Genomic DNA, 25,742 nt, shown 5'->3' on the forward strand with positions numbered 1-25,742 from the left:
CTCATCCATTATGTTTTGAAATAATTCTTTTCACCACATTCTCTTTTTTACCTCCAAAGTTCTACTTAGATGGTGCCTTCTCACTGTATCCTCTGTTTCTTACCCTTCCAATGTTTCCATTCTTTTGTTTCTCTTTACTTCATTCTAGATAGTTCTTTGTGACCAATGAATAATCCAGGCTCCTAATTCTTTGACTACCTACACAGATGTTAAATCGATCTAGTAAACTGTTGCTTTTTTCAGTGGTTATTTCCCAGTTCTTGTAGTTTCTGTGTGGTCCTTTATGGTGGTTTTTAGTTTTCTGCCAAAGTTCTCTATCTTGTCTCCTTGAACAAAATAAGTATGGTTATTTAAAAGTGTATGTCTAAAAACTCCAACATCTGAAGTGCTTGTGAGTTTTATTTTCAGTTATTTCTGTCTGATTGTTATTTTGTCTCTGAGTGCCTGGTTATTTTTTTATTGTGTCCCAGACTTTGTATTTGCAAAAATGTTACAGAAATAATTTTCAGTTGGGATAATATCTTCTTGCAAAGAGGATTGATTATGTTTTATTCTTTTAGTCATATGAGGTATTAATGCTCTGGGATCCCTTTAATTTCATCTGTACAGCTGTAAAAGAGTACTAATGCTACACAAGATGAGGATGGTGATGCCTCTTTTGAATGGTGCTAAAGTACCTTCTATGCTAAGTGGGGAGATACACAATCAGATTTCAATGTGATCTGTGCTGGCTATTTACCCCTTACTGTGTACCAGGTAGTATGTTAAATGTTTTCCAAATATCGTTAAGGTCTTACAACAATGATTCTGAGATGGATATTACTATTATCCCTATGTTACAGATGTAAAACACAGACAAGTTGGGCAATTTGGCCAATGGTACATGGCTTTAAGGGCAGAAGACGGTTTTTGAATCCAAGGGGTCTGATTTCAGAGTCTCTGATACTGACAGATGTGGTAGAGTGAGAATATTCTTTAGGGGAGGCACAATGCAGATTATCATTTATGCCAATTCCCCTTAGTTCAGGCCCTGAATGCTCAGGCCTTTAATACCATCCTTTGGTATTAAACCAAAGGATGAACACCATTAATAGGATTATGTAACTTCAGTTTTTTCCAAGGGCAACTTTTGTGAATGGTCGCAATATTAACTTAAATTGATTTGGTAAGAAAGAATGATGTTGAGGGTGAATTTAGACTTTAAAATACTGTATTATTCTGGGAAATTATAAAATTTAGAATTATGTGGGGAAGGGCAGTTAGGAGAGGCACTTATGACTTTGTCTAATGATTATAAAGCTTAAAATGCATTATGTGTCATTTTAGCAGTAGTGTTGGGTGAACAGAATCACAATAGGATTATCATATGGGTTAGGAGACTCACTGAGAAAGATCCCAGTTTGTATAAACTCACTGCTGTCATTCAGAATTGGGAGGAAGCAGAATTGTGGGTTAAGTGTGGGGTCTCTACAGACTCTTTCGTGCTGAGAGCAGCAAATATGGAGAAATGGCATCTTAGAATTTATCCTTGATTTGTGTGTGAGATTTGTTTATTGTGTTTCTTTTCACAATGACTGATAGGGCTGCTTCAGCATGAATAGTTAGCTTAGTACCCAGAGAGTTTGATTAGCTAAGTTAGGAAGAAAATGCCATATACTACAGAGGAAATTTACCCTGGAATAAATGTAGATCATTTAGTCAAATTGCTATATTCTCAGCAGGCTAAGGCTTCCCTGGGGAAAAAAATGCCATAGGAACTTTCTTAGAAACACAAGTAAATAGAACTTATTTTCCAGGGAACCTAAAAAACATGACCTAGCATGTGACTCAGGACCAGCCAACACGACCTTGGAGGGAAAGATGTCATTTAAAAAGCAATGACTTGAGTAAGGCGTGAAACCAATCTTATGGAGGGCTTTTATGAGTCAGAACTCCTGGTTGCAAGTGACAGAAACCAGATTCAAATCAACTTAATCACAGCCATCAAGAGGGGAAAGAAAGACAAATTACTGAATTTGGCTGATTTGCATATACTGATTGCATATAATTATAAATTTACACTTGTTGGAGACGGAGAGAGGGTCAAAATGTTTTCAGCAGACCTAAATGTACTTTGGAAGACTGAATTCAAAGGGCAAAAAAAGGGGCAACTGAGTAGCATAGTTGGCTAAGCATCTGACTTTTGGTCCAGCTCAGGTCATGATCTCAGAGTCCTCGGATAGAGCCCCATGTTGGGCTCCATGTCCAGTGTGGAGTCTGCTTGGGATTCTCTCTCCCCTCTCCCTCTGCCCCTCCCCTCCCCTGCTCTTTCTCAAATAAATCTTAAAAAAAAGGGGGGGGCGCAAAAAAAAGGGGATGTATTGGCTCATGATACTGGAATAGCAGGAATGACACTAAATCACACTACACTCAACCCAGAGGCTAAAAAAAGATCCCTTCTGCCCTTGAACCGGCCAACCTACCTTGGGATCTCTATTCTTCTCTTTGTGGGCTCTTTAACTACTACCGCATATGTTTTTCCCATGTTAGTGAAGGGAGACACAGGCATCTTTGACTTTAGATTAGTCAGGCCTAGGACAGGCATTGTATTATTTATCTACTGATGCATAACAAATCATCCCCAAACTCAGCAGTTTTAAAATAACAATCATTTATCATCTCATGGAATGTCTAAGGGTCAGGAATCTGGAAGCTGCTTAGTTGGATGGTTCTGGCTCAGGGTCTCTCATGGAGCTGCAGTTAAGGTATTGGCCAGGGCTGCAGTCCTTTAAAGGCACTGGAGAAACTGCTTCCAAACTTATCGACATTGTTGTAGGTGGGAGGCTTCAGCTGCTTGTCATGTGGACCTCTCCACAAGGCTGCTCACACAGCATGGTGGCTAGCTTCCCCCAGAGTGAGTGATCAGAGTGCGAGAAACCAAATGGAAGCCACTATGATTTTTATAACCTAATCTCAGAAGTAACATATCATTTCTGCTTATCCTATTGGTTTACATAGGTCACCCCTGGTAGAATGTGTGAGAGACCACGCAAGTGTCTGAATACCAGGAGGGCCATCAGAAAGGCTGGTTCCCACAGATGATGTAATAGGCAGCACTGTAAGATGGCCCCAGATTCTTGCTCCTTGCTATACACACTTTGTGTAACTTCCTCCCCTGGAGTATGGGCCAGGCTTGTGAATATGATTGGGTAAGTCAAGGCCTTGATTCAGTTTTATTCTACGATGAAGGTGAAAGGATTTTGCCCTTAAGGTCCCACACCAGTTGATTTTGAGTTAACTATAAGGGAGATGATTCTGGGTGGCTGTTAGCCTTTAACAGAGGGTCAGAGACTTGAAATAGTGGAGACCCTCTCCTATTGGCTTTGAAGAAGCAAGCTGGCATGTTGTGGAAAGGGCCATGTGCCAGGGAATGGAGGGTGGCCTCTAGTTGCTAAAGTCCTCAGTGCTACAGCTGAAAAGAAGCAGATTCTGCCAGTAGTTAGTGAGCTTGGAAGAGGACTCTTGGCCTCAGATGAGCTAGTAGCTCTGGCTCACCTTGATGACAGCCTCTGGTGAAACCCTGAACACCAGGTGCATTTCAGCTGTGCCTGGACTCCTGACCTACAGAGATTGAGATAATGTGTGTTGTTTTAAGCTGTTACATTTGTGGTAATTTGTTATGCAGCATAGAAAACGAATACAAGTGCCCACCTTTGAAAGGTAAGGGACGTGCAGGTGTTCTCTCTGTCTGTCTCTCTCCATATTGTGAACTGGGAGGAAGATTCCTAAGGCAAGAATGGTGCCATTATGAAATGAGGGGAATGGCAAAGGCTGCTAGACAAACTGAACTTAGCTGTCAGAGTTTATCATAATATTTCAAACCTGGAGACCTCCGCCATATCAAGGATGTGAATCATCGAGCAACAGTGCTCCCCACTAACAGCTTAGACATTATTCTCAATGTGGTCTGTGTGCAACTTGTAATGGAACTTTCTGGAGCATTTGTTAAATTATAAACTCCTGGGCCTCACTCCAGATGGATTGACTCAATTTCTGTGGGGCATAGCTTAGGGCTATGTATTATTTTACTAATCATTTCATAGTTTTTTATTTTGAAGATTTTGAAAATCAGAAAAAAAGGTGAAGTACAGTGAATGCCTTTCACCAAAATTCGATTGTTATTTCATCCAATTTCCTTTATTTCTCATATACATATTTATGTATAATTTTGTTGCTGAACCATTTGAAAGTAAGATACAAACATGACATTTTACCCCAAGCACTTTAGTACATATCTCCTACAAATGAAATTATCTCATATAATCATTTACCCTTATCACATTGAAGCAATGAAACATTGATGTATATCTAATACAGCCAGTGTTTTCCAGTAATTCTCAAAATGCCCTATAGATGATTACTTCTTAAGATTTGATCCATAATAAACCAGAAGTTTAGGCATCACTGTATTTTGACAAGAATCCAGTGATTCATATGCACATCAGTTGGAGAAGCCCCATAGCGATTTTTTGATGGAAGACCTAATGAAGTATCACATAGCATTTTGGTTACCAATGTAGTCTTTCCTCTCCACCATCTTTTTTTTCCCCCTAATTCATGGAACTTTATTGGATTCAAATATTTTTTGTCTGTGTATCATAACAAAAGAAAAACAAAAGAAAGAAGGAAAAGAGTCATCACAGTTCCATTATTGTAGAAGCCAAAACAGAGTTTTAAATTAGATATTTTTGGCAATTAAATGCTTCAGAAGGGAGAGATGAACTTGAGGTTTCCTTGGGAACACATCCTGAACCCCCCAAATTCCATCATTGTCTTCAAATAATATTTCCTTATGTCCTACAGGGAAAAGTTAAAACTTCAAGAAAGGGTTCCATCAAATTTCCAGTCTGATGTAATTGATATTATGCAAGAAAAATAGAAATAGAAATGAAAGCAAATTATTTGTAGGAATAAAAGTATTAAATACATTATTTTACCATTTGAACATTAAAAGTCATTTATGTTTACCATAATTTACTCACATATATAGGGAACTTACTCAAACTTGTTTTAAGAATCATTTATTGTAACTATTTGGGACCTACAAAGTGGTTTTTTTTAGTTTTATTAATTTTAACTAACATATTTTATTATGTTAATTACCATACATTACATACCGGTGATGGGTATTGAAGAGGGCATGTACTGAAGGGAGCACTAAGTGTTACACGCAAACAATGAATCATGGAACACTACAACCTCTTCACCATCTTTAAAGTAGAATAATCCATGTTTTTTCTATCTTCAATTCTCTTTCTGCTCCCCTCCACATTCCTCCCTCCTTCCACCTACACTGAAATTTGAAAACTCTTCCATGATTTTGAAACTAGCCACAGAGGAAACATGTAAAGGTTTAATGAGTGATACAAACAAGATATAGAAAAGGGAGGTGAGGCGTGACATCACTAGGATTTGGCTGAGGTTTCAGGAAGGATGTGGTACTTCTCTGGATCTTGAAATCACAGATGCTGACTGCAAGGAAAATAACTTGTGGGGATGAGCATGGCACGTTTGGGAATCTAAGTGAATTGGTTTCAAGTCACTAGTTCAGGAAACAAAGAACATCTGTTTTAAAAGGTAAGTTGGAGCTGGATGCATAAGCAATCAGAAATCTTAATTTTAGAAAATAATTTCCAGACTCCTAGAAAAATGTAGGCTACTTAACTGTGAAACTGAAAATTATCTCTGGGTGGTGAGACCAGTGAGTTTTAATTTTAAAGTGAATTTCCTACCAGTCTTTGTAAAAAGGGATCACCATAAAAGCTTGACTAGCATTATAAATTTCATACAAGAACTTCCCATAACATTAAATATCAATTCCTGCCTTTAAAGTCACTTCAAATAATGTGCATTTACATATCATATTTTATTTTCCCATATTATTTTAATCTTCCCCCTATTCTTGGACATTTAAGCTGCTTCCAGTTCTTGATTGTAATAAAAACCCTTGTCCAAACATCTACTATATTTCTGGTTATTTTCTTGTAATAGTCCTGACAGAGTTTCTGGGGCAGAACTTAAAATAGACTCACACTGGAGTGTGTACCCAGCTCACATCAATTCCCTGAGAGGCTCTGGTTGTGCTATCATTCTCTGTCTCTGTCCCTAAATCATTCTGATCCAGGAACAGAGGACCTGGATTCAAGCTGGCCATCACCCCCTCCTTAAGAAAGGGAAGATTTGGAAACCTGACACAGAAGCAGAAAAGGTAGGGTCATCTCAGGCAGAGACCAGGTGCAATGACCTCAGGATCTTGCAGCTGGGTTTTGAGCACTACTCCTATTCCCTCTAGAAGCTGGTTTGTGTGGCCCTTGCTTGACACATGAGCAGTCTTAGACTTCTTTCCCCGAATCTATGTTTTGCTTGTTAATCTGGGTTCCTACGTATTGTCACTAAAAAAAAAAAAAAAAAAAAAAAAAAGGAGGGGCAACCCCTAATTGATACTGATGGTGGGCTTCATGTAACATACAATGATACCTAGAGAATGGTAGTATTTGGAATCAGTCATTCAATCTCCCTGGATTGAAAGGCAGTGAGACTGCCTTCTGTGTTCTGGGACAGAAATGTAAATGTTCATGGTAAGCGGTAGCCAAATATCTCATCCACCTCTTACCCTCAGGCAACCAGACCTCTCCTCAGAGTGAATTTCTGGGTGTCTGGATAGCTGTTTCCAAAAGGAAGAGAACGGAGGCTCATGAGGCACACTGGTGCCACAAATTATGCAGCTAATCCTGGCCCAAGGTCACAGTCGTTAGGTGGAAGCGATAGGACTCAAACCTAGGCACCCTCACTCCACAGCCTCAGTTCTTACCTGCTTCTTTATCCTTGCCTAAATGCAGCTAAGTCTCCTTTATACGTAAAAGAAACTAATGCCAAATGTCCCCCAACTATAGAGATGCCAGAGTTAGCAAATAAAAATACAAAATTCCCAGTTAAATTTGAATTCCAGATCAATGAATGATTTGCTTTAGCATAAGTATGTCCCATATAATGCATAGGACATGCTTATAATAAAAAAAGTATTAGTTTATCTGAATTCAGATTTAACTGGACATCCTGTATTTTATCTGGCAAACTGTACATGGCCCAATATCCTATCCCTCTTTTCATTATTACTCTCTCAGTAATAAAAATGAATTTAAATTCAGCACATACATGCCTCAAAGGGTACAGTGCAGGAAACATTTCAGAGGAAATTTCAGAAATTCAGATCTGCTGAAATCATTACTATAGTATTCACCAGGCAGTCTCTATTCAATGAGCTAGCCCAGGCAGCCAGCCTTCATTTCAAGTTTGATGACGTGGCTAGTGGAAACCTTTATTGAATGCTGTCCTACAGTAGGTGACATTGAATTTCCACCCCTCTATCATTCTGCAGCTTTTTTGCTTTCAAAGTCTGCAAGAACTGGAAACATTAGTTTGGATACATGTGTGTATCTGGCCCACCTACCTCCCCTTCTGTTCTGTTCCTGGGGCTCAGAAGACTGTTCTTTCCCAGGAGAAACAGATTACTGAGCCAGGTTGCAGAATTCTTTAAAAATGCACATTGCTGTCTGTTTTTGTAGGCCAGAGGAGACTGCAGAAGAGAGAGATGCAATGAAATTGGGATCCCTAAACTCAGCAGAGTTAGGAGTCACGCTGAAAGCAACTGATTGCAGACTCCAACCGGGTGTGGTCAGAAATCCAAAGGCAGTGCAATATTCAGGACTCAAGAAATAGACAAGCAGAAATCTTTGGCTCAAATTAAACATGGAATTAAACTGATGAGCCAGCCTTTTAGTTCTATTTTTTGTTTGTTGGGAGTTTTGTTGTTGTTGTTGTTGTTTTGGTTTTGAGTTTTTTTATTTTTTTAATTAATTTTATTTTTTATTTAAATTCAATTAGCGATATAGTACATCATTAGTTTTTTTACTTTGTTCAGTTAGCCAGCATATAGTACCTCATTAGTTTTTGATGTAGTGTTCAATGATTCATTAGTTGCATATAACATCAGTGCTCATCACATCACATGCCTTCCTTAATGCCCATCGCCCAGTTTTTTGACACAAAGAACAACTTTCATTCTTCAATTGTCATCAGTGTTGCAATGGCTAAGCCAAGGAACTAGATGAGAATAAGGTATGAATATTCATATATACCTCTCTCAAGCCCTTGAAAGTATCCTAGGATATGGTATTACTTCGATCAACTATTTTGAAGGCATGGAGTATGCAAAATTCTACCATCTGGCTCTCCTACTCTAGCCTTTACAAAAGAGGTCAGGGAGCTGGTTAATTTGGGGATTCCAAAATTTGCCAAGGATAGACATTCCCATTATATAGCCAGAGAAAAAAAGATGTGTTGATTGTAGTCCTGCAGAGACCAGTGTAAGTAAAGTTAGCTGCCCTACAGGTAGAGTCTAGGAAAATAGCATCCACTTCAATTATTTGCAACAGAGGGAATTTAATGCAGGCAGTCAGATAATAGAGGAGTTGGGAAATCAAGAAGATAGTGAGAAACTCATGGAACAGTAGGAAGTCACTTATGTGGTGGAAGGAATTGATACTATGGGATCCCAGGGATGAAGTCATCTCATGGAAGCTGGAATGCTGACAGGTCTGCCTGTCACGACCTTGAGCCATAGGAAAGATGAAACTGGTACTAGAAAACCTGCCTAACACATTATTACTTAATCAGGTGCTGATGCTCATTGTAACTTCTGTCCATGCGTTGCCTCCTCATTGGAAGAAATTTACACAGTCACTGAGGCAGGTCTGGATACTGAATGTTGTCCATGGCAGATCCTAATAGAATTGCAATAAAAGCTCCTAGATTTTGAGATAGGCTTTGCTTTCTTTAGTCAAGGACATTCCTTTCAGAAGTTGTGTCTAGGTAGGCCAGATAGCATAGAGTTTATGAAGAAGATACTTGAGTTCTAGAGTCTATGTTCAGGGATCCAATATCTACAAAAAAGTGTGCCTTCCAGTGTCTATGAGGCCAGTAAATTGCAGGAGCAGACTGCTTTTATACCATTCGGGACCCATTTGGCAAGCAATGAGCAATGGAGGCTGAGCTGAACTGACTCCATCAATGCCTAGTCAGGTGATTGAGATCCTCTTCAGTAGCGAAAGCTTTCTGGTGAGCATTCACAAGAAACATGAATAAAGTGGCCATAGGAGTCCAGATAGACTCTGTATAGGCTCCAACACACAGCCTTTCCCTCATCAAAGCAAACCAGGCTATGCCATAGCTGAGTGCTCTTTGTCAGCCTTAGAGACCAGCCTACATCTCTGATGTGACATCACACCTAACAAAGACAAGTCGGCTCTTTTGCTGGATTATATGTAATTGCTTCTGCTATAGAAGGGATCGTATTTCCCTTCTGCCTGGCTGTGCCTTTGCCAGAACTACCAACTGCAGTCTTACTGAATGCTTCATACTCCGTCATTATCCTATCCAAATTGGTTCTGAAGGCAGTTCCTTGATCAAAAGCAAAGAAAGCAAGCCATGGACTAATTCAAATGTAATTCACTTATTTTATATTTTCTATCAGTGAAGCCGCAAGACTTCTAACATGGTGGAATGGTCTCTAAAAACTTAGCCCTGCAATCTTTCAGGGCATCTTCTACCTGATGACATAGCTACTTCACAGAAGACCGGGTAGGCTCTGAACCAGTGTTCTCAATAAGGAATGGTGTCCCCATAGTTAGAAGATGTGGATCTAGGAACCGTGGACTGAGGAGGGACTGAGATGTCTAACAATCATAACTAAGCTACTCTGTTTTTTACTCACTGAGGCTTTTAGTGTCATTCAACCTCCTTTTTAGTACCTGAGGACTGGATGCAACATACAGTGTGTAACCTACAGTACTACACTGTAACAGTACTACAGGGTAGTATTGTATGTACACATACACTGTACGTTACACACTAAACATCTGTAACATACCGTGTAGTACTTCTGAATTAGAAACTAAGACAGGTCATTTGGGTTCTTCATGCCAGGGAGCAAATGGCAGAAAAGTGGGATACGGTATTAGCTGGGGTGACTGACCATGCCTAGTAAGAATACTATGATTACTGCTGTGCAATTAGGAGGACTATGATAGGAACATAATGGATCCCTTTCTTTTACGTTCTCAGTGGGAAAGGGTAGTGGGAGACCATTGGTAAGACCACAAAGAACTGAAACAGTTCAAGGATCAAGGTTCAGGCTACCCCATCAGGGACATAGCTAAGGGACTGGCAGAAGGTAAGCAGATCACAGAATAGTTAACAGAAAAGGCAAGGCACAAATACTAGCTCTGGTTTAGGAAGAAGTGGCAGACAGAAAAACCATGGTCTGTTTCTTTGCTTGCTGTGTCATGACTTAGAACAAAATGTCTTCTATCCATATTGTATGTAGAGTGTATTGGTGATGGTAAAGTATTCCTTTTGGACCATAGATTGAAGCAGAATTTGAGGGGGAATAAATATATTCTAAAGTAGAACCACTCAAAGTGGGGCTCTGCAGGCTGGTGCCAGTGTGTGAGCTGTTTATTACTGGTTTATGATGCAAGAAGTATAGAAATAGATAGTATTTAAAATTACTCTGTTAGATTGCTATCAACATTTCTATGCCTATTGTATATAATAATAAAAAATCAAGGCTTGCATTTTATGTTTAATTTCATTTATCTAGCAATTCATCTTTATTGCGTTTTCCCAGTGATTTTGTCCATGACAGATTAGGAACAAAAATTTACTGCTCCTTTACTGTAGATGGTTTGAGAAGTGCTGATCTTGTTGAGCAGTGCCCTTGTGAAATCTATTATTACTCCTGGATGCAGCAGCTTCTGTAATTTGGACTGCTTTCCACAGCGAAGGAGGTAAGTAAGCTTGCCATTGTCCGTAGAGTGGTGGTAAGTGAAGGCAGCTTGGCTATGTGTGTTGGGCAGCCAAAGGTTCATGTATAGAAATGTACCAATGAGCTGACTGTACAGCTTATATTCTGTTGCCCTCTCTCCCTACCATGGCTGGTTTCCCCAAGAGTAAAAGTATGTAACCAATATATGGTCTCTCCAGTTTGGAAAGTAGAACGATGATCTAGTCTGGAGGAAGTTGATTGAAACTGAGTCACTGTGTAAAAGAACCTGAGAGGTCTCCCGGCTTCCTGCTGTTGACTTTCCTGGCATTGTCTGCTCTTTTGAAGCTTGGAGGTTCATCTTCCAGTCCTGAGTTCCCCAGTCTCTTTGTAATACATTTCCTTCTTGCTTAAGTCTTAAATCTGTTGCTTGTCACTACTGAAGGTCTTGCAGTTTTAAAGGCATTTGATAAATATTGCCAAAGTTGTATATCAGTGTATATCATTGGCTGCCCCACTTTCCAGAAAGTTGTATATCAGTGTATACCATCACCAATGATACATCTCCAAGCGTCTTTTCCAGAACTGAATATTAAATGTATATATGCATATGTGCGTGTGTAGATATCTGTCTCTCTATCTAATCTTTGTCATTCTGCCAGGTTAGAAATGGGACCTTATTTAAAAATTTTTTCATATCTTTGAATATTATTGAAGGTAAATTTGGGGGGATTAGGTGTCAGGACACTTTTATATGCAAGTTATAGAAACAAAATTCAAATTAGCTTAGGCAAAAAAAAAAAAGAGGTTTGGTTAGCACACATAAAATGGAAAGATACTGGGGTAGTTTACAGAATTGAATTAAGAAGTGTGGCAACCAAGGCCATGATGATGTGCTTATCGGCGGGCACTTCAGTCTGCTCGGGTGCACTCGCCTATTTGCCATTATGCTCTCACCCTCAGCCTTTCTCTGCACTCCCTGCCATTGACTGATTTCTTTCTGTCAAACAGTTCTCTTCACGTGGCAGGAGTTTATTGCTGCCATTAGTTTCAAACAGGCTCCCAGCCTAGAAGTCTTAGTGGAAAAAAGATATTCTCATTTACTGTTCAGATGTGCTTTGGCCTTTCTTGGATCACTTGCCCACTCACTGGATGGGTTGCCATGATTTGCCACACCTGGATTACTAGCCTCTCGTTTGTTGGAATGATAGAGTACGACACTGTTGCCAACACAGATTAGCAGCAACCCCCTTCCCAGAATGAAATGAAAGGTGGAGGAAGGGTTCCCTTGAAGGCAAGGTAGTGGGGCAGGCAGAAATGTCCCCTACACATTTAGCAGGAGCTCTTGATTTGAGCAGATTGATTACATGTTGAAATCAATGCTTAAAGAAGACTAAGACAGTAATGGCACATATGTAGGGTGACCATTTAATTTATCATCCAACCTGGGGCACCGTGGAAGAAGCTACTATTAATAATTAACAGAATGCACAGTTAACCCTATCTGGAGAACTGAGCAAGTGGAAGCAGAGAAGGCACTTAGAATCACTATACTAACCTCTTTACTAAACCATACATAGTTTTACAATTGCCATCAACACTTTCTAAGAGAAAACAACTTCTTGGAATTGGGGCCAAAACTCCCAAAAAGGTCAAGATTCAAAAAGACTAAAGGGACCATTTGCTCCTTGATAGCTGGTTCTCTGGGGAATAACCTAGAGGTGGTGAATCACTGATGTCACTTGTAAAGTTTCATAGTAGCGTTGTTAATGGAGGGCCTCAAAGTCATGAACCTGATATACTTTAAAGTCCTGACTTTGTAATCTTGAGCAAGTTACTTAGCCTCTATAAACTTAAGTGTCTTCATCTCTAAAATGGAAATTATAATACCTCACATGATTGTGTTTAGATTTACCATGTGTATAACATTACTGTATGCTTAATAGCACTGAGATGTTACCTGCTCATATTACAAAAAAGTAATAAATGCAAGAGAAAACTGTATTTTATTTTATTTATTTAGTTTTTTAGCAGATAGGACCTCCTAGTAAGCTTTGTTCATATGGGTTCTTTCATTAATCTTTAGATATTTACATCATCTGCTCTTCTGACCTGCCAATTCCTCCCACCCAAGGTCCCCACAAATGTAGACAACACCCCATTTTATGGCAAGGAAGGAGTAGCCAAATGTTCCCCCATGTCGTTTAAAAATGTCTTTGGGTTTTTCACTTGTGTCACTGGGGCTTTTCAAAAATGATTTCAGGATTGGTAGGGGGAATCTTGTTCACAGGATTTTTAAACTCAGTACACAGTGAGAAGGAGTGGTAGTAGATATGATCCCAGATACAGCTCAGGAGGTGAAGTTTGTTGGGAATTAGGGTCACAAGGAGAGGGAACCACAGGGTCAAAGAATGTTAGTTCTAACTAATTAGTGTTAGTTAGTCAGTGTGTTTGTAGGCATGAGGAAAGAGAGAAGGGGAGCTGGGGTGGGTCGGGGTTAAGGTCTAGGGAAAGAGAAGAGGGGACAGAATGGGACGGGGAGGATTTACCAGAAGATGGGTTGATACAGAGGCGATCAGATGAGAGAATTCCTGTTTCACAAAGAAAGGTAGTAGCTGATCTTTGGAGAGTAAGGATGGGAAGCCAAGGCAACGAGAAGCAGTCATCATTCTACAGTGAATCATGCAGGTCCTGGATCTCACTGCCTGAATGAATGAGAGCATGAACAAAGATGCTTCACTTTAAAGAATCCTATCATCACAGGTTACTGTCTGTCTCTCTGTATCTCTTTCTCTCTCTCCTCTCTTTCTTTCCCTCCATCCATCCCTACCCCCTCTCTCTCCATCTCTCTTCCTTTCTCCCTCTCTGAATGTTCCAGTGTCTTTACTGAATCCAGAAGACCCCTGGGAGAACTTCTAGCTATAGAAACAAGTAGAACTGAGCAGAGGCTGACTTATTAGGTGTGTCTGGGAAGCTTGATCTGTGAGTGGAGCCATGTGTATGAAGGAGTCAAACTCATGTTCTCTGCTACTGAAAGGTCTATAGATCAACTTAAAACTTTTATATTGTCCCTTCTCTAGTCTTAACTTCATAAATTCAACACTAAGCTTATGATGTTGAAGTATACATCATTGCATTATGACTTGTCAAATTCACTCTTTCTACCAATATGCAAGTCTTAGTTATATACTATGAAGTTACTTTACTACCCCATAGCCTTATTTTTAAAGGCCCCTTGAAAACAAGGATTTACTCTCTCTCTTTCTTTTTTTTTTTAAGAGAAATAAGGACAAACAGGGGCCCTAGAGGGTGAAATAGCTAGCCAAACTTTTCTAGTTGTATAATAGAAACCTTCATATTTGCAACTACTACTTCAGCTGAGTATCAGTATTTTCCTTTTAATGTTGACACTAAAAAGAAAGGGGACTTTTAAGGTTAATGTGTTCTGCTGTTAGAAAGCTCTTCTTACAAAAAACATAAGGCACATTAAAGTTACTACAAAATTCCAATGGCTCATAACTGATGCTTGCTTTAGCTTCAAGATTAAAAGTGGTTTTGCCACTATTAGCAAGAAAATGCATGTCTCTAACTTAACTCTTAAAATATGACAAAACCTCTGTCCATATTTTATTGTGGTGGGAAGAGAGATTTTTTTTTCCCATTGATTTATTTATGTAGACAAAAATGGAACTTCCTGTGTTGCTCTTCATCAGGTAAAAAAGGTATTTTTATTTTGTGTCACACCTTGGAATATTTGGAGACATTTGTAGGCCCAAGTCATAGCAGTTTAAATGTATTACTTAATTAGCAGAAAGTCTAAAGGTAGAAGATCTAGAATAGGCTGGACTCAACAATATCATTACAAACCCCATTTTTTTCTATCATCTTTACGATCCTTGTTATGTTGGCTTTTTAATCCTCACACTTGTTTCTTCACATCTAGAAGGTGGCTCCTGCAGCTACAGCATGAAATCCGTGTTCAGAAAGCAGAGGGAAGGGGTTGCCATAAAGTTCTGCTCTTCTATCTATCCCTGTTATAAGGATACAAAAATTTCCACAGAAATCCTCCCAACAGACCTCTGCTTATGTCTCATTGTCCAAAACAGTGTCCAAAAATTTTTTTTCAATTTGATTTCAGTAGTTCATTTTGGAGACAAAGCAGTGCAAGAAGCTGGCCACACTTTCCTATTTCCCTTGGGTTCAGAGTTAGAAGGAGGGAAAGGCAGACATACAGACATTATAATGGCAGAAAAGATGGTTAAGCTTGGTGGATGACAGACTGGGGTACTGTATAAACAATGATCTAATCCTGTTTCCTAGGAGGTTGGGATAAATTTAAGGTATTTCATTTTCTCTTGTTTCTCAGAACTTTAACATTATCAGACTCTAAGAATGGATTGTAAGTAGAAGATAAGGCTAAAGCAATGGAGCTTTACAAACAAGGATTATTTGGCAGAATTGACTCTGAACGGTAGAAAAAACTCACTGATACAAAGACAACCTCACGACCACTATACTTTTTAAGTGACCCACTAAGCTGTATATGCAGACCTAGGCCAGCAGTCCTCTCTGTCTTGTGCACCAGCTAGTTGAGTTAGCTACAGCTTTAAATTCTAAGGACTGAAAGCCACGAATTCAGGTGTCCATGGGCATAAGTACTGGCCAGGAAGCAGACCTCTATAAAGCATCACTTAACAAAAGCTCTAAGCAATCTACACACCTAGGAATAAGTCTTGTAAAGATTGTTTTGCCTTTTTTTTTTACACCAAATCCTTGATTCTGCTATTCTGTTAAAGGTCACTCAACCCCAGCACCTCGATACATAGGTACAAGGAGGAGTTCTGTACTTCTGGAATTGAAAGGATGACACGGGGATCGAGTCAAAATGGTTAATCTCATATTGAAAATGGGGAATACTGAATATATCACTTACCATGCAATAGATGTATTTAAATATAGCAGTTGTGACCACTATAGGACGGGATTCTGATACTGGCATTGGTTGATAAACCTAACCCGACCTTAGGAAGCAAGACTCCTCTGACCCCCCCAGGTACTACTGCTTCTTCTCTGTGTTAGAAAAACTTGGTCTCACATTGTCTGTGGTGAGAGGTCACCATATCATTTCAGAGCTTTCATTACTTTCCTCAAAATCCTTACATCTGACACCGTCAGGCCCAGTTGTTGGTTTAGTTAAAAAATTAGGTATCTAAATTATATATTCTGAATGGTTTTTAAAATTAAAATAACAAGTATCCATCTACTGCTTTCTAGGTTTTTTGAGTGGAGGGGGTCAAGGCATTGTTCTGAGCGTGAAGCACTGTTTGATTTTCTGTGTTCTCTTTCTTGCACAAACTTAGTAGCACACCATTCGGTATTTCCAATTTTCATTTCTTGAAAGTGGCCAGAGAACTTGGTACTCAGATTGTTATAAAAGAGTTTGGCTCCTTTTAGTTCTTCGCAGTTTGCTCCCAGTCTTTTACTGCTGTATCTCTGACACCTAATCCAATAGCAGAATTTTCTTCTGTCCTTTTTTGGGACTTGCTTTTATTTAGCCTTTCCAGAGCATTCATCTTATTCAACTTACTTGTTGGGGGAAACACCAGGTTTGTCTTGTCCTCACATTTAATCAATTAACATTTAAATTATTTAGTGATGCTAATGCACCGAACTGGTGGGAGGAGAAGTATACAGAAACAGCAGACTGGCTTCTGGAGGCATTTGGGATGCCATGGGCATCTATCAGTGGGTTTTACAGAGGGAGAGCTGACTTTTTAAAGCAGTCCTTGGCCTTACATCTACACATGTTCAAAACTCACTTCACTTAATGGAGTCTTATTCAGTTGTTTACTACCCTTATATGCTCAACAAAACGCCTGCCGTCCGCCTTATTAACCCTGGCATTTTCTTTTGTCTGTTGTCTTGGCTTTGCGGCATTCTTGCTAAAAAAAAAACACCACTCTGTCCAGCTATATTCTTTCTTGTATACAGCACTATTGAGGAGGATATTATATAACCTACCTTTTTGGCAGGAAGGAACATTTTGTGATAGGAGTCTAAAGTGGAAAATGGCCCCTGGAGGCAAAGTAATGCTCCTCCTCCTCATAGTCTTTGTCTCAGGCTCTGTGGGCGCTGCTTCCAGGGGATCAACCCCATGGGAGATGGGGATTTGTGGACTGTCTTCAGGAGGAAAGTGTGAAGAATTGTGGGAACAGGGTGGGGCAGAAGAAGGAGCCAAGCAGGGATATGGCTTCAGGTAAAGTCTCAGCTTCCTTCCCTGGGAGGGGCTCTGGACCACAAAATGTTTCTTGGCTTGAAGCTACCACTGACTGGGGCCAGGAGTAGAGAAGGAGTCTAACTCCCAGAATTACAGCTTTCATCACCTAAGGGCAAGCCTCTGAGAAAGGTGGCAGTAGCTGAGCAATGTGTGCATGAAACCTGAACTAGTAAAACTGATCACAGGGGATCCGTGCAGGAGATCAATGGTCTGCTAATACACAAAATATCAGATATTAAATGTGTGGTGTTTCTAAAATAGCTGCTTTTATTGGGCCCAATTTATGAACCTTCTTAGATTTTCTTGGCTTTACCTGTTTCCTGGGCCCTCAGCTGGTTGGACAGAGAGAGCCCCTGCCCCAACACCACTGCCCCATTTCTAAATGTCAGGCACTGACCCCACCTTCCCTGGGGAGGCCAACTTCAGCATGTCCACCATTTTACCCACCACAGTGTGAGCTGCAACGACCACAGCCCAGACATGAGTCTCCAGGGGAAACTCAGAGGGGCGGTGGTTCCCCTGCCTGTATTTTGAGACTCAGGACACCATACTGTGAGGCATGACCTGTGGCTTCCTTCATGGCTGTCCTCTATGGCTGAGGGGTCAGGTGCACAACTAGAAGGAACATGGGAGCTAAGCCTCACAGGGAAAACCCATAAATGGATTCCTTTGGTTCTTTTTCTCTGATGGATTTGTGGTTCTGTAGAAGATGCCTGGAGATCTGAGCAAGTGGTTCTGTTTTCTGTTCTAAAGCTATGGCCAAGGCAACCACCACCTCATATCTACTTTCCCTTCTTCCTTTTTTCACTTCCCCTTTTCCTTCATTCTTACTGCTCTGCAGCTGCACCCCTACACCTCCCCCAAAATGTATTAGTGTGTACCTTAACCCAGTTACAAAGACCTACTCTTCCATCCACAACAACAGCGAAATGAAAAACCAAACAGAGCCTGAAACAAAGACAGTACCCCTAGAGATTCAGAGTTTCAACCCAATGTATGAATCCTCAACTGGTGGACTGCCATTGTAAAACATCAGGGGAAATTTTTTTGAGTAAAGAGAGGGTAATCCTAAAATTGTTCGTTTTTTTTCTATCTTAACAAAGTCAATCTTATTAAAATCTACGTGGATGCTTAGGAGAAATCCCTATGATGCAACAAAGACTTTCCTTTTGTTATGACTTTCACGAATTGGCTCAGAGCCAAGATCACTATGGTGAGGTACTGAACTTAAAAACAATGCAGAGGAGAATGTACACTCTGGAAGCTGCTTTTCCTGAAGGAACTCATAACGGGAACTAGCGTGATGCAAGTGATGTGAAACATCCTTGGTTTTCAAAAACAAACTGACTTGCGATGTAGCTCCGGTCATATTTAGGCCAGCAGTTATGAGGCTAGGTCTAGTCTTGAGTGTTACTGATGGGCAGGCTAGAGAGTCTGGCCTGAACACAAGTGAAGCTTGTCATTTTTGTCACAGTGTTGATGGCTGCAGTCAGTGTGGTCTGTAGCTGTCAAGATGGGTCCAGGGGTAGTTGTTCTGTTCTCCTTATTTTATGCTTGTAGAATGGCCTCAATTTTTCTCTTCTGTCTGATTAATCTTAGCATCTGGGTTTCTTTTTGCCATGTTCCATTACAGAGGCTGCTTCTCTGCCTTTCTCCCCCACATCTGGAGTCCAGCCAAAATGTACCAGAACAAGATGCTTCTAACATTTGAACCCTTTTGTAAGGGTGCTGATTGCAACTTGGGTAACTTCAGTTTAATTCAAGGTGGAAGATTTCTGCTGCTTTGGGGGAAGAAAATAAATGTCTAAAAATAAAACTTGGGCATAAAAATAGGGCCAAATACTCATTAACTGCCTCACTTAGCTGAATGCTGAAATTATTTCAACAGAGCTAAATCAAGCATTTGTGTAGAAGAGGTTGAGTATGTTTTTTTATTCATAGTACTTTATCTTAGATGATAAGTGGGTTACTGTAATTTGTCATTTTATTCAAAAGACATGAATTAAGTAGTTCTCAAGGGCCTAATTTTCAGCTCATGCTGACCCTTGAATTAGAGCACTTGTGTTCACAAGCTTTTTTAGAATGTATGTTGTGGGCTTTTATGGAAGAGGCTGGAGGGTCAGGCAGGACCAGGAGCCACAGTATGCAAAGCTTGGTAGGCTAGGGTTAAAAATTTGGGTCTGAGTATGGTGGGAAGCCACTGGAAGGATTTCAGTAGGACGATGTCATAGAATGATTTACATTTAAAAATACGACTCTTGGCTGCTGCATTGACAGTGGACTATAAGCAGTAACCAGTCAGATATCTATTTTAGATATTTCAGGTAAGAGATGATAGTGGCTTTGGAAGAGACAGTAATGGTAGAGTTGGTGAATGCACAAATAATGGAGCTTTATCTAAGCCATTAACAAAAATGACTGGGAGTAATTCTGGGTAATTTTGTTGTCTTGTTTGGGGTAAGGCAGGGAGAAATGGTAAAGGGAATGAGGTAAAAATCAAGGGTTCATATTGATTCTCTGATGCCTATAAGGCATCTAAGTGAACCGATCAGATGGACAATTGAATATACGACCTGGACTCAGTAGATAAGTTTCAGAATCCTTCACATACAGAATGACATTCAGAGCCACGGAATAGAAGAACTCCCCTAGGGAAAGAGGCCAGAGAAAGTATAAGACTTGAGAACTTCCCTTATTTCCGCATAAATAGGGCAAGCAGAAGGGGTACAGCAGTGAGGAAGAAAAAATCAGAACAAGTTGGGCTGGAAACAAGAATCTTCCATCAGAGAGGTAAGGGCCAATTATGTTGAATTCTGCTGTGAGATTGGATAAGGTGAGGCCAAATCATATCTATTGTTTTGGTAATGTGGTAGTTCTTGGAAACATTGACAGGGGCAGTTTATGACCTGTCACACAGATAGAGGCCAGAGTGGATTGAAGGGACATAATAAAAGGGAAATGGCGGTGTGGCTCTTTGGACAATTCTTTCAAGAAGTTAATAGAGCTAAGACATAGGTAGACAGCTAATCAAGAGCCAGAGGAGAATATGGTGTTCCATATTCCATGTTCCATGGAATGTTCCATGTTCTTAAGATAGGATTTATGGGGGCATTTATACTCAGGGGCTTGATCTAGTGGAGAGAGAGAAACTGATGATATGTTAGAGGAAGGGATATAGTTGCAGGGATAAATTTCTTGAATGTAAAAAATATGGGAAGCAGGGCAAAAGTGAAGGGTTGGCTTTCTGTAAGAGGAGAAGGGGAGACAGAAAGAGTAGACACAGCTATTAATGGGTTGGTTGAATTGGTGGTGGGGGTGAGGGAGTATCCATAATTGTCATTAATGAAGGCAAAGCATCAGCTGAATGAGACACGGGGAAAAGAAACATTGGAAGTTTCAAGAAAAGGTAGCAAATATTGGAATCATTATGAATAAATGAGAAAGTGAAACTATATAGTAAGACCGTGGATATGGAATGCCCCAAAGTTACATTAAGCAAGGTGGATCTGAATTAATTATTGCTGGAAAGAAAATGCTTAATTCTTGTTTGCTTTTTTTTTTTTTAAGTAGCCTATAGAGGTAAAAGTGTTATTACATACTTACATATGTTCATAGCAGAAAATGGGTTTAATGAATACTTGTAATCTTACTATTCAGAAATAATCATTGTGATACATCTTTTCATGCATTATACATGCAAATACATCAATAAGAAAAAATATAAAGGTCTTATTTTCATAACTAATACTATTTTACAAGTTTTTGCTTTGCCAAACATTTTATCTATTGCTCTGAACTATTAGAGTGATAACTTTGTCATACTGCAAATGTATTCCCTGATTATTTGTATTTTAATATGTTCTTATTGCTTTTCCAATTTTTATGTAGACGTATCTATTATAAAAAATGTACAGTCCTGTTAAAAAAGGCCCTCTTCCAAGGCCCTACATACAATTATTTTCTTCTAGTATTTAAAAGGTAAAGATGAAACTATAAATTATTCTATCAGGTTTAATTTTGCTGTGATGAAGGACACAGATGTATTTTTAGAAGTCTTAATTATTCTTAAATATCATATCCTACAATAAATTTATGACACAACTTTTTAATAGTGTGGATCCCAAATGATTTCTTTAAAATTTTCTTTTAGAGGTATTTAAAACTAATTATATGCTATCCCTTAAAAAGAGTAAAAATTATCTATAATCCCATCACCAGAGAAAATCAGTTATATTTTACTTACTTGGAATTATATTGTATGTATACAGTTTGCCATCTATATTTTCTTCTGTGTTTTAGTTTTTGAAACACTCATTGTGAATCATGATTTTAATGACTGATTTATGATTTGTACTATTATTATATGAGAATATATTTCCAGATTTTGTTTTGTTTTTGTGTGTGGTTATAAATAACACCATAGTTAACATAATTGGTGTTAATATTTAACTGAATTTGTTTTTAGTACATTTACCATAAAAGCAATACATGTCCACTGTGGAAAGCTTTAAAAATAAAGACAGAAACTGTTATCCAGAGAACCACTGTTGAACATATACCAAATCTTTATTCATGCAACAGCCATTTTTCAATATCTACTGTATAGTAGACACTGCTTTAGATGTGAACTCTGCTCTGCAGAGTTAACATCCTAGTGTATATTTAGTCATATGTCATGCCTGTCTCAGATGTGCAGAAATGTGTGTGCTTTTAAAAAGGGACTATGCTACTTACAAGTTACATTGTATTCTGGTTTTTCTCCTATAACATTAAGAACTTCTTTCCATGCCATTGAACCATCTATTACAGTATCATCTTTAGTGGCTGCAGAAGAATGATTTGTGTGGATGTACTATAGTTTATTTAACTGATCTCCTATAGTCCAACACTCTTTTCCAATTCCTGTTTGCATTTGAAATCCATAATATGCATATTTTGCTTGTCTTTGATAGTATAACTAGTATGACCTCCACAAGACATGAAGGCACAGGCGGTGCTGTCCATCATCCTCATTCTTGTACCATCTCTAAGTGGATTTCACGGTGAGTTCCTTTATAATACACCCAGGTGTTAGTTGTTTGTATCAGGAGCTAGGAATATGAGCACACAATGCAAGGTGGCGGTGTCCTCTGTAGCCATAGCATTTTGAACTTTTCTAAAAGATCACTTAATGAGAAACAGGAAAACAGACTGGAGGTCCTGCATGAAGATTAAAAATGACATTTTCCCCTGTCTACTCTAAGGCTTTTTCTAATCTGTTATCTGCTACCAGATATAAAATCACTAGAAAGACAAGTTTGATTGATTGGTGATTGATTTTTTTTTTCAACTGTAAGCTTGGTACTTAACACTTAACAGAAGGCATTATCTACTTTGCTTGGTCCTGTGATGAGCATTTTTAATTATCTAAGGGAATATTAGAGACGTTTAGTAGAGCAATTAGGGAGATTGACAAAAACCACTCATTCCCCACCCCCACACCTTTCTGTGTCTTTCTCTCAGCATAATACTGCATCCCTGTAGTTCTTTGCACAGAAATAAACTAAATCTCTCTGAGGGAGAGAAGTGGGACATAGCAGAATGGAAAGAGCCCCAGAAGAGGATGCAGAGGGAAAAGACTGTGATAAGGCCACATGAGCACTCAATTCTCCCATCTTGGGTAGTCTTGGCCAAGGTCCAAAGGAGTTTACTCCATCATCTGTAAGATAAGACCCTTTCCAGTTCTCATATTCTAAAATCCATAGATAGGGTACATAATCTACTTAAAATGTTTTGTGAATTGGTCAAAGAAGCTGGATGTTGCCTTTAAGGATTATGAAATGGTTAAATATATTTTCTTTGCAAAAATCTTGATTGTGCTACATCAAAAAATAGTGATGTATTGTATGGTGACTAACATAACATAATAGAATAAAATTAAAAAAAATCTTGACTGTGATGAATCCATCTGCTTTTCAAAATTAATTTCTGAAGTTAATAGTAAACTATATGTATAAATTATAAATATATATGTATGTATATATATGTGTGTATATATCTCAGGATGATTGATACTTCCACATTTATATCCAGAATAATATTCCTTTAGTATATTTCAGTTGACTCATAGGATATCCGTGGAGGTGTCCTCAAGCCAAAATAAATGAGTCACTTCACTTCCCCTTTTGGATTCCTCCTGCTCATGTGTTCCCTTGCTTGAGGCTAATGTCTGCATATTTCTAACAGATTCCTGAATCAAGCATTGTCTTCTACATACTCCAAATATTTCCTAATGAAACCAAGTTAAATTTGTTCTAATCTTTTAGAGCCTGCTGAATCTAGTTAACTGGATAAACTAATTTGTTATTGTTGTAGTAGATGTTAAAAGTGAATGTGTTCAGGAATAAAAATCAACAGGAGTCTTTTGTATGCATAATATACAATTTCAGAAACTCTACCACAAGCTTTGTGGCTTTTTTCTAGTAATCAGACTAGCCAGGGTTCTTGATGCTGTGGTCTGTTAGTGATCAGGCTGCTAACCCAGGATAGTTCTGCTAGATGGTGCTGATAGAGCCCTAGATAAGCCCCCATCATTAATTCTCTTCATACCTGCTCTTGATTTTTAGATACATTCCTTTTAGCTTCCCCCAATCTTGTTACTACTGAGGAAGAGCAAATAGTCATTGGAAGACTTGGAGAAGATATAATTCTCCCTTGTTCATTTGAAAGTGAGCCTGAAGTCGTAATTCACTGGAAGAATCAAGATAACTATGTTTACTCATACTACAAAGACCGTGACTATTTGGAAAATCAAGATCACAGATACACAAACAGGACATCCCTCTTCCATAGTGAAATTCACAATGGGAATGCCTCTTTATCTTTAAGAAGATTAAGCCTTCTGGATGAAGGAATTTATGTATGCTATGTGGGAACAACATCTAGAAAAATCATAAATAAAGTGGTACTAAAGGTGGGAGGTAAGCAAGCATGTAAGGTTTTATAAAACATAGCAATGATATCATTCCGTGTTTTTCTGAAATACCTTTTTCTTAATTGAATATGCTATGGGCTTCCTTCCAAGTCAATACATACAAATCTACCTCATTTTTAATTTTTTTAATTTTTTTAAAGCTTTTTTTTTAATTTATTTTATTTGAGAGAGAGAATGAGAGAGAGAAAGCACATGAGATGGGGGAGGGTCAGAGGGAGAAGCAGACTCCCCGCCGAGCAGGGAGCCCGATGCGGGACTCGATCCCGGGACTCCAGGATCATGACCTGAGCCGAAGGCAGTCACTTAACCAACTGAGCCACCCAGGCGCCCTACCTCATTTTTTAAATGCATGGTATCTCATAGAATAGACATGCTATAATTGATACACCTATTCTTCCACTGGTAGATATTCAGGTATTTCCAATGATTTATACAACAAATGTTGTGCTGAGCATTCTTGTATTTAATAGTGGGAAATGATCTGAAAGAAAAGTATCAGAAAATTTTAATATATTACTTTGACCAGCAGCAAAATAGTATCCATTTTCCCCTTAGTCTTAGCAGCACCTAATGTTATCAATCTTAATTTCTGCCCATATGATAGTCTTTAAAATTGTTGAATTATTGGCTTAATTTGTTTAATTTTAATATATGCTTTCTGTCTGTATTAACTTTAAAACTTATTTATTTGGGGGGGGGGCATTTTCTAGTGTGTTATTTTATACAGCACTTGTTTCTTCTTTCTCTGTCTCACTTAGCTGCTTCAGACTTTAACTCAGAAATCTAAAGATCATGTGTAAACAAAGAATCAAAAAGGTTCTGCATTATTACCTGGAGGGTACAGAGTGTTTCATGAGCTCTAGTTTATATTGGTTGCTCAGCGAGGTCATTAGATTTCTTTTTAGATCCCTTACTAGAGAACTAAGATTGCTAATTGCTAAGAATTCATGCATGCTTTTTGTTTCACTTGTGATAACTACAGTATGTATCCTAAGTTTCTATAGAGTTTTTGTTTTGTTTTTCCTTTAGTAACTGCCAATTTTTGCTCATAAAGCTTAGCTTTTCATTTCATAGGTATTAAAATAATAAGTGTTGTGCACAGATGGCTTAAAAAGAAGCTAATGACAGTCCCTCCTATGTCCTTCTTTCTCCCTCCTAGCTTTTGTCACACCTGTGATGAAGTATGAAAAGAGGAACACAGACAGCTTCTTAATATGTAGTGTGTTAAGTTATCCTCATCCACTTATCACATGGAAAACTGACAATGCATCCATCTCTGAAAGCAATATGGAAGAAATTGAATCTTTGGGTCCTTTTTATGTTGACAGTATGATAAATATTACAGGATCAAATTTATCTTATGAATGTGCTATTGAAAACTCATTACTGAAACAAACATGGACAGGGGGAGGGACAGTGAAAGGTAGGTTCCATTGGGCTTTCTGTGTGCATGCGCTATGTCAGAGGTTGGAAGGAAATGAGGATTGATTTATAGGGAAAGAATGGAACACAAAAGAAAGAAAATGCATCCTCACCGGTGAGAAGACCAAGGCTGTAGTCCCAAGTCTAATATTTACTGACTCTGGGCACTAGCTCCTCACTGGCAAAATGGAAGTAATTCCTACCTGCTA

The 25,742-nt window shown here is 38.9% G+C and overlaps 1 protein-coding gene across 1 annotated transcript in view; it reads left to right on the forward strand.

The window, feature by feature from the left end:
• The window catches only part of HHLA2 (HHLA2 member of B7 family), a 44,213-nt gene that overhangs the window by 8,834 nt on the left and 9,637 nt on the right, over window positions 1-25,742 (forward strand). Inside the window, exons 2-4 of the mRNA XM_028110548.1 lie at window positions 22,091-22,180; window positions 24,006-24,097; window positions 25,271-25,534. Of these exons, the coding sequence (XP_027966349.1) occupies window positions 22,091-22,180; window positions 24,006-24,097; window positions 25,271-25,534 (446 nt within the window). The remainder of the gene's footprint in view (window positions 1-22,090; window positions 22,181-24,005; window positions 24,098-25,270; window positions 25,535-25,742) is intronic.

Source organism: Eumetopias jubatus, unplaced genomic scaffold (genome assembly GCF_037043125.1).
Source record: "Eumetopias jubatus isolate StellerSeaLion01/CBP00866 unplaced genomic scaffold, mEumJub1_p1.0 scaffold_1, whole genome shotgun sequence".
NCBI classification, from domain to species: domain Eukaryota; kingdom Metazoa; phylum Chordata; class Mammalia; order Carnivora; family Otariidae; genus Eumetopias; species Eumetopias jubatus.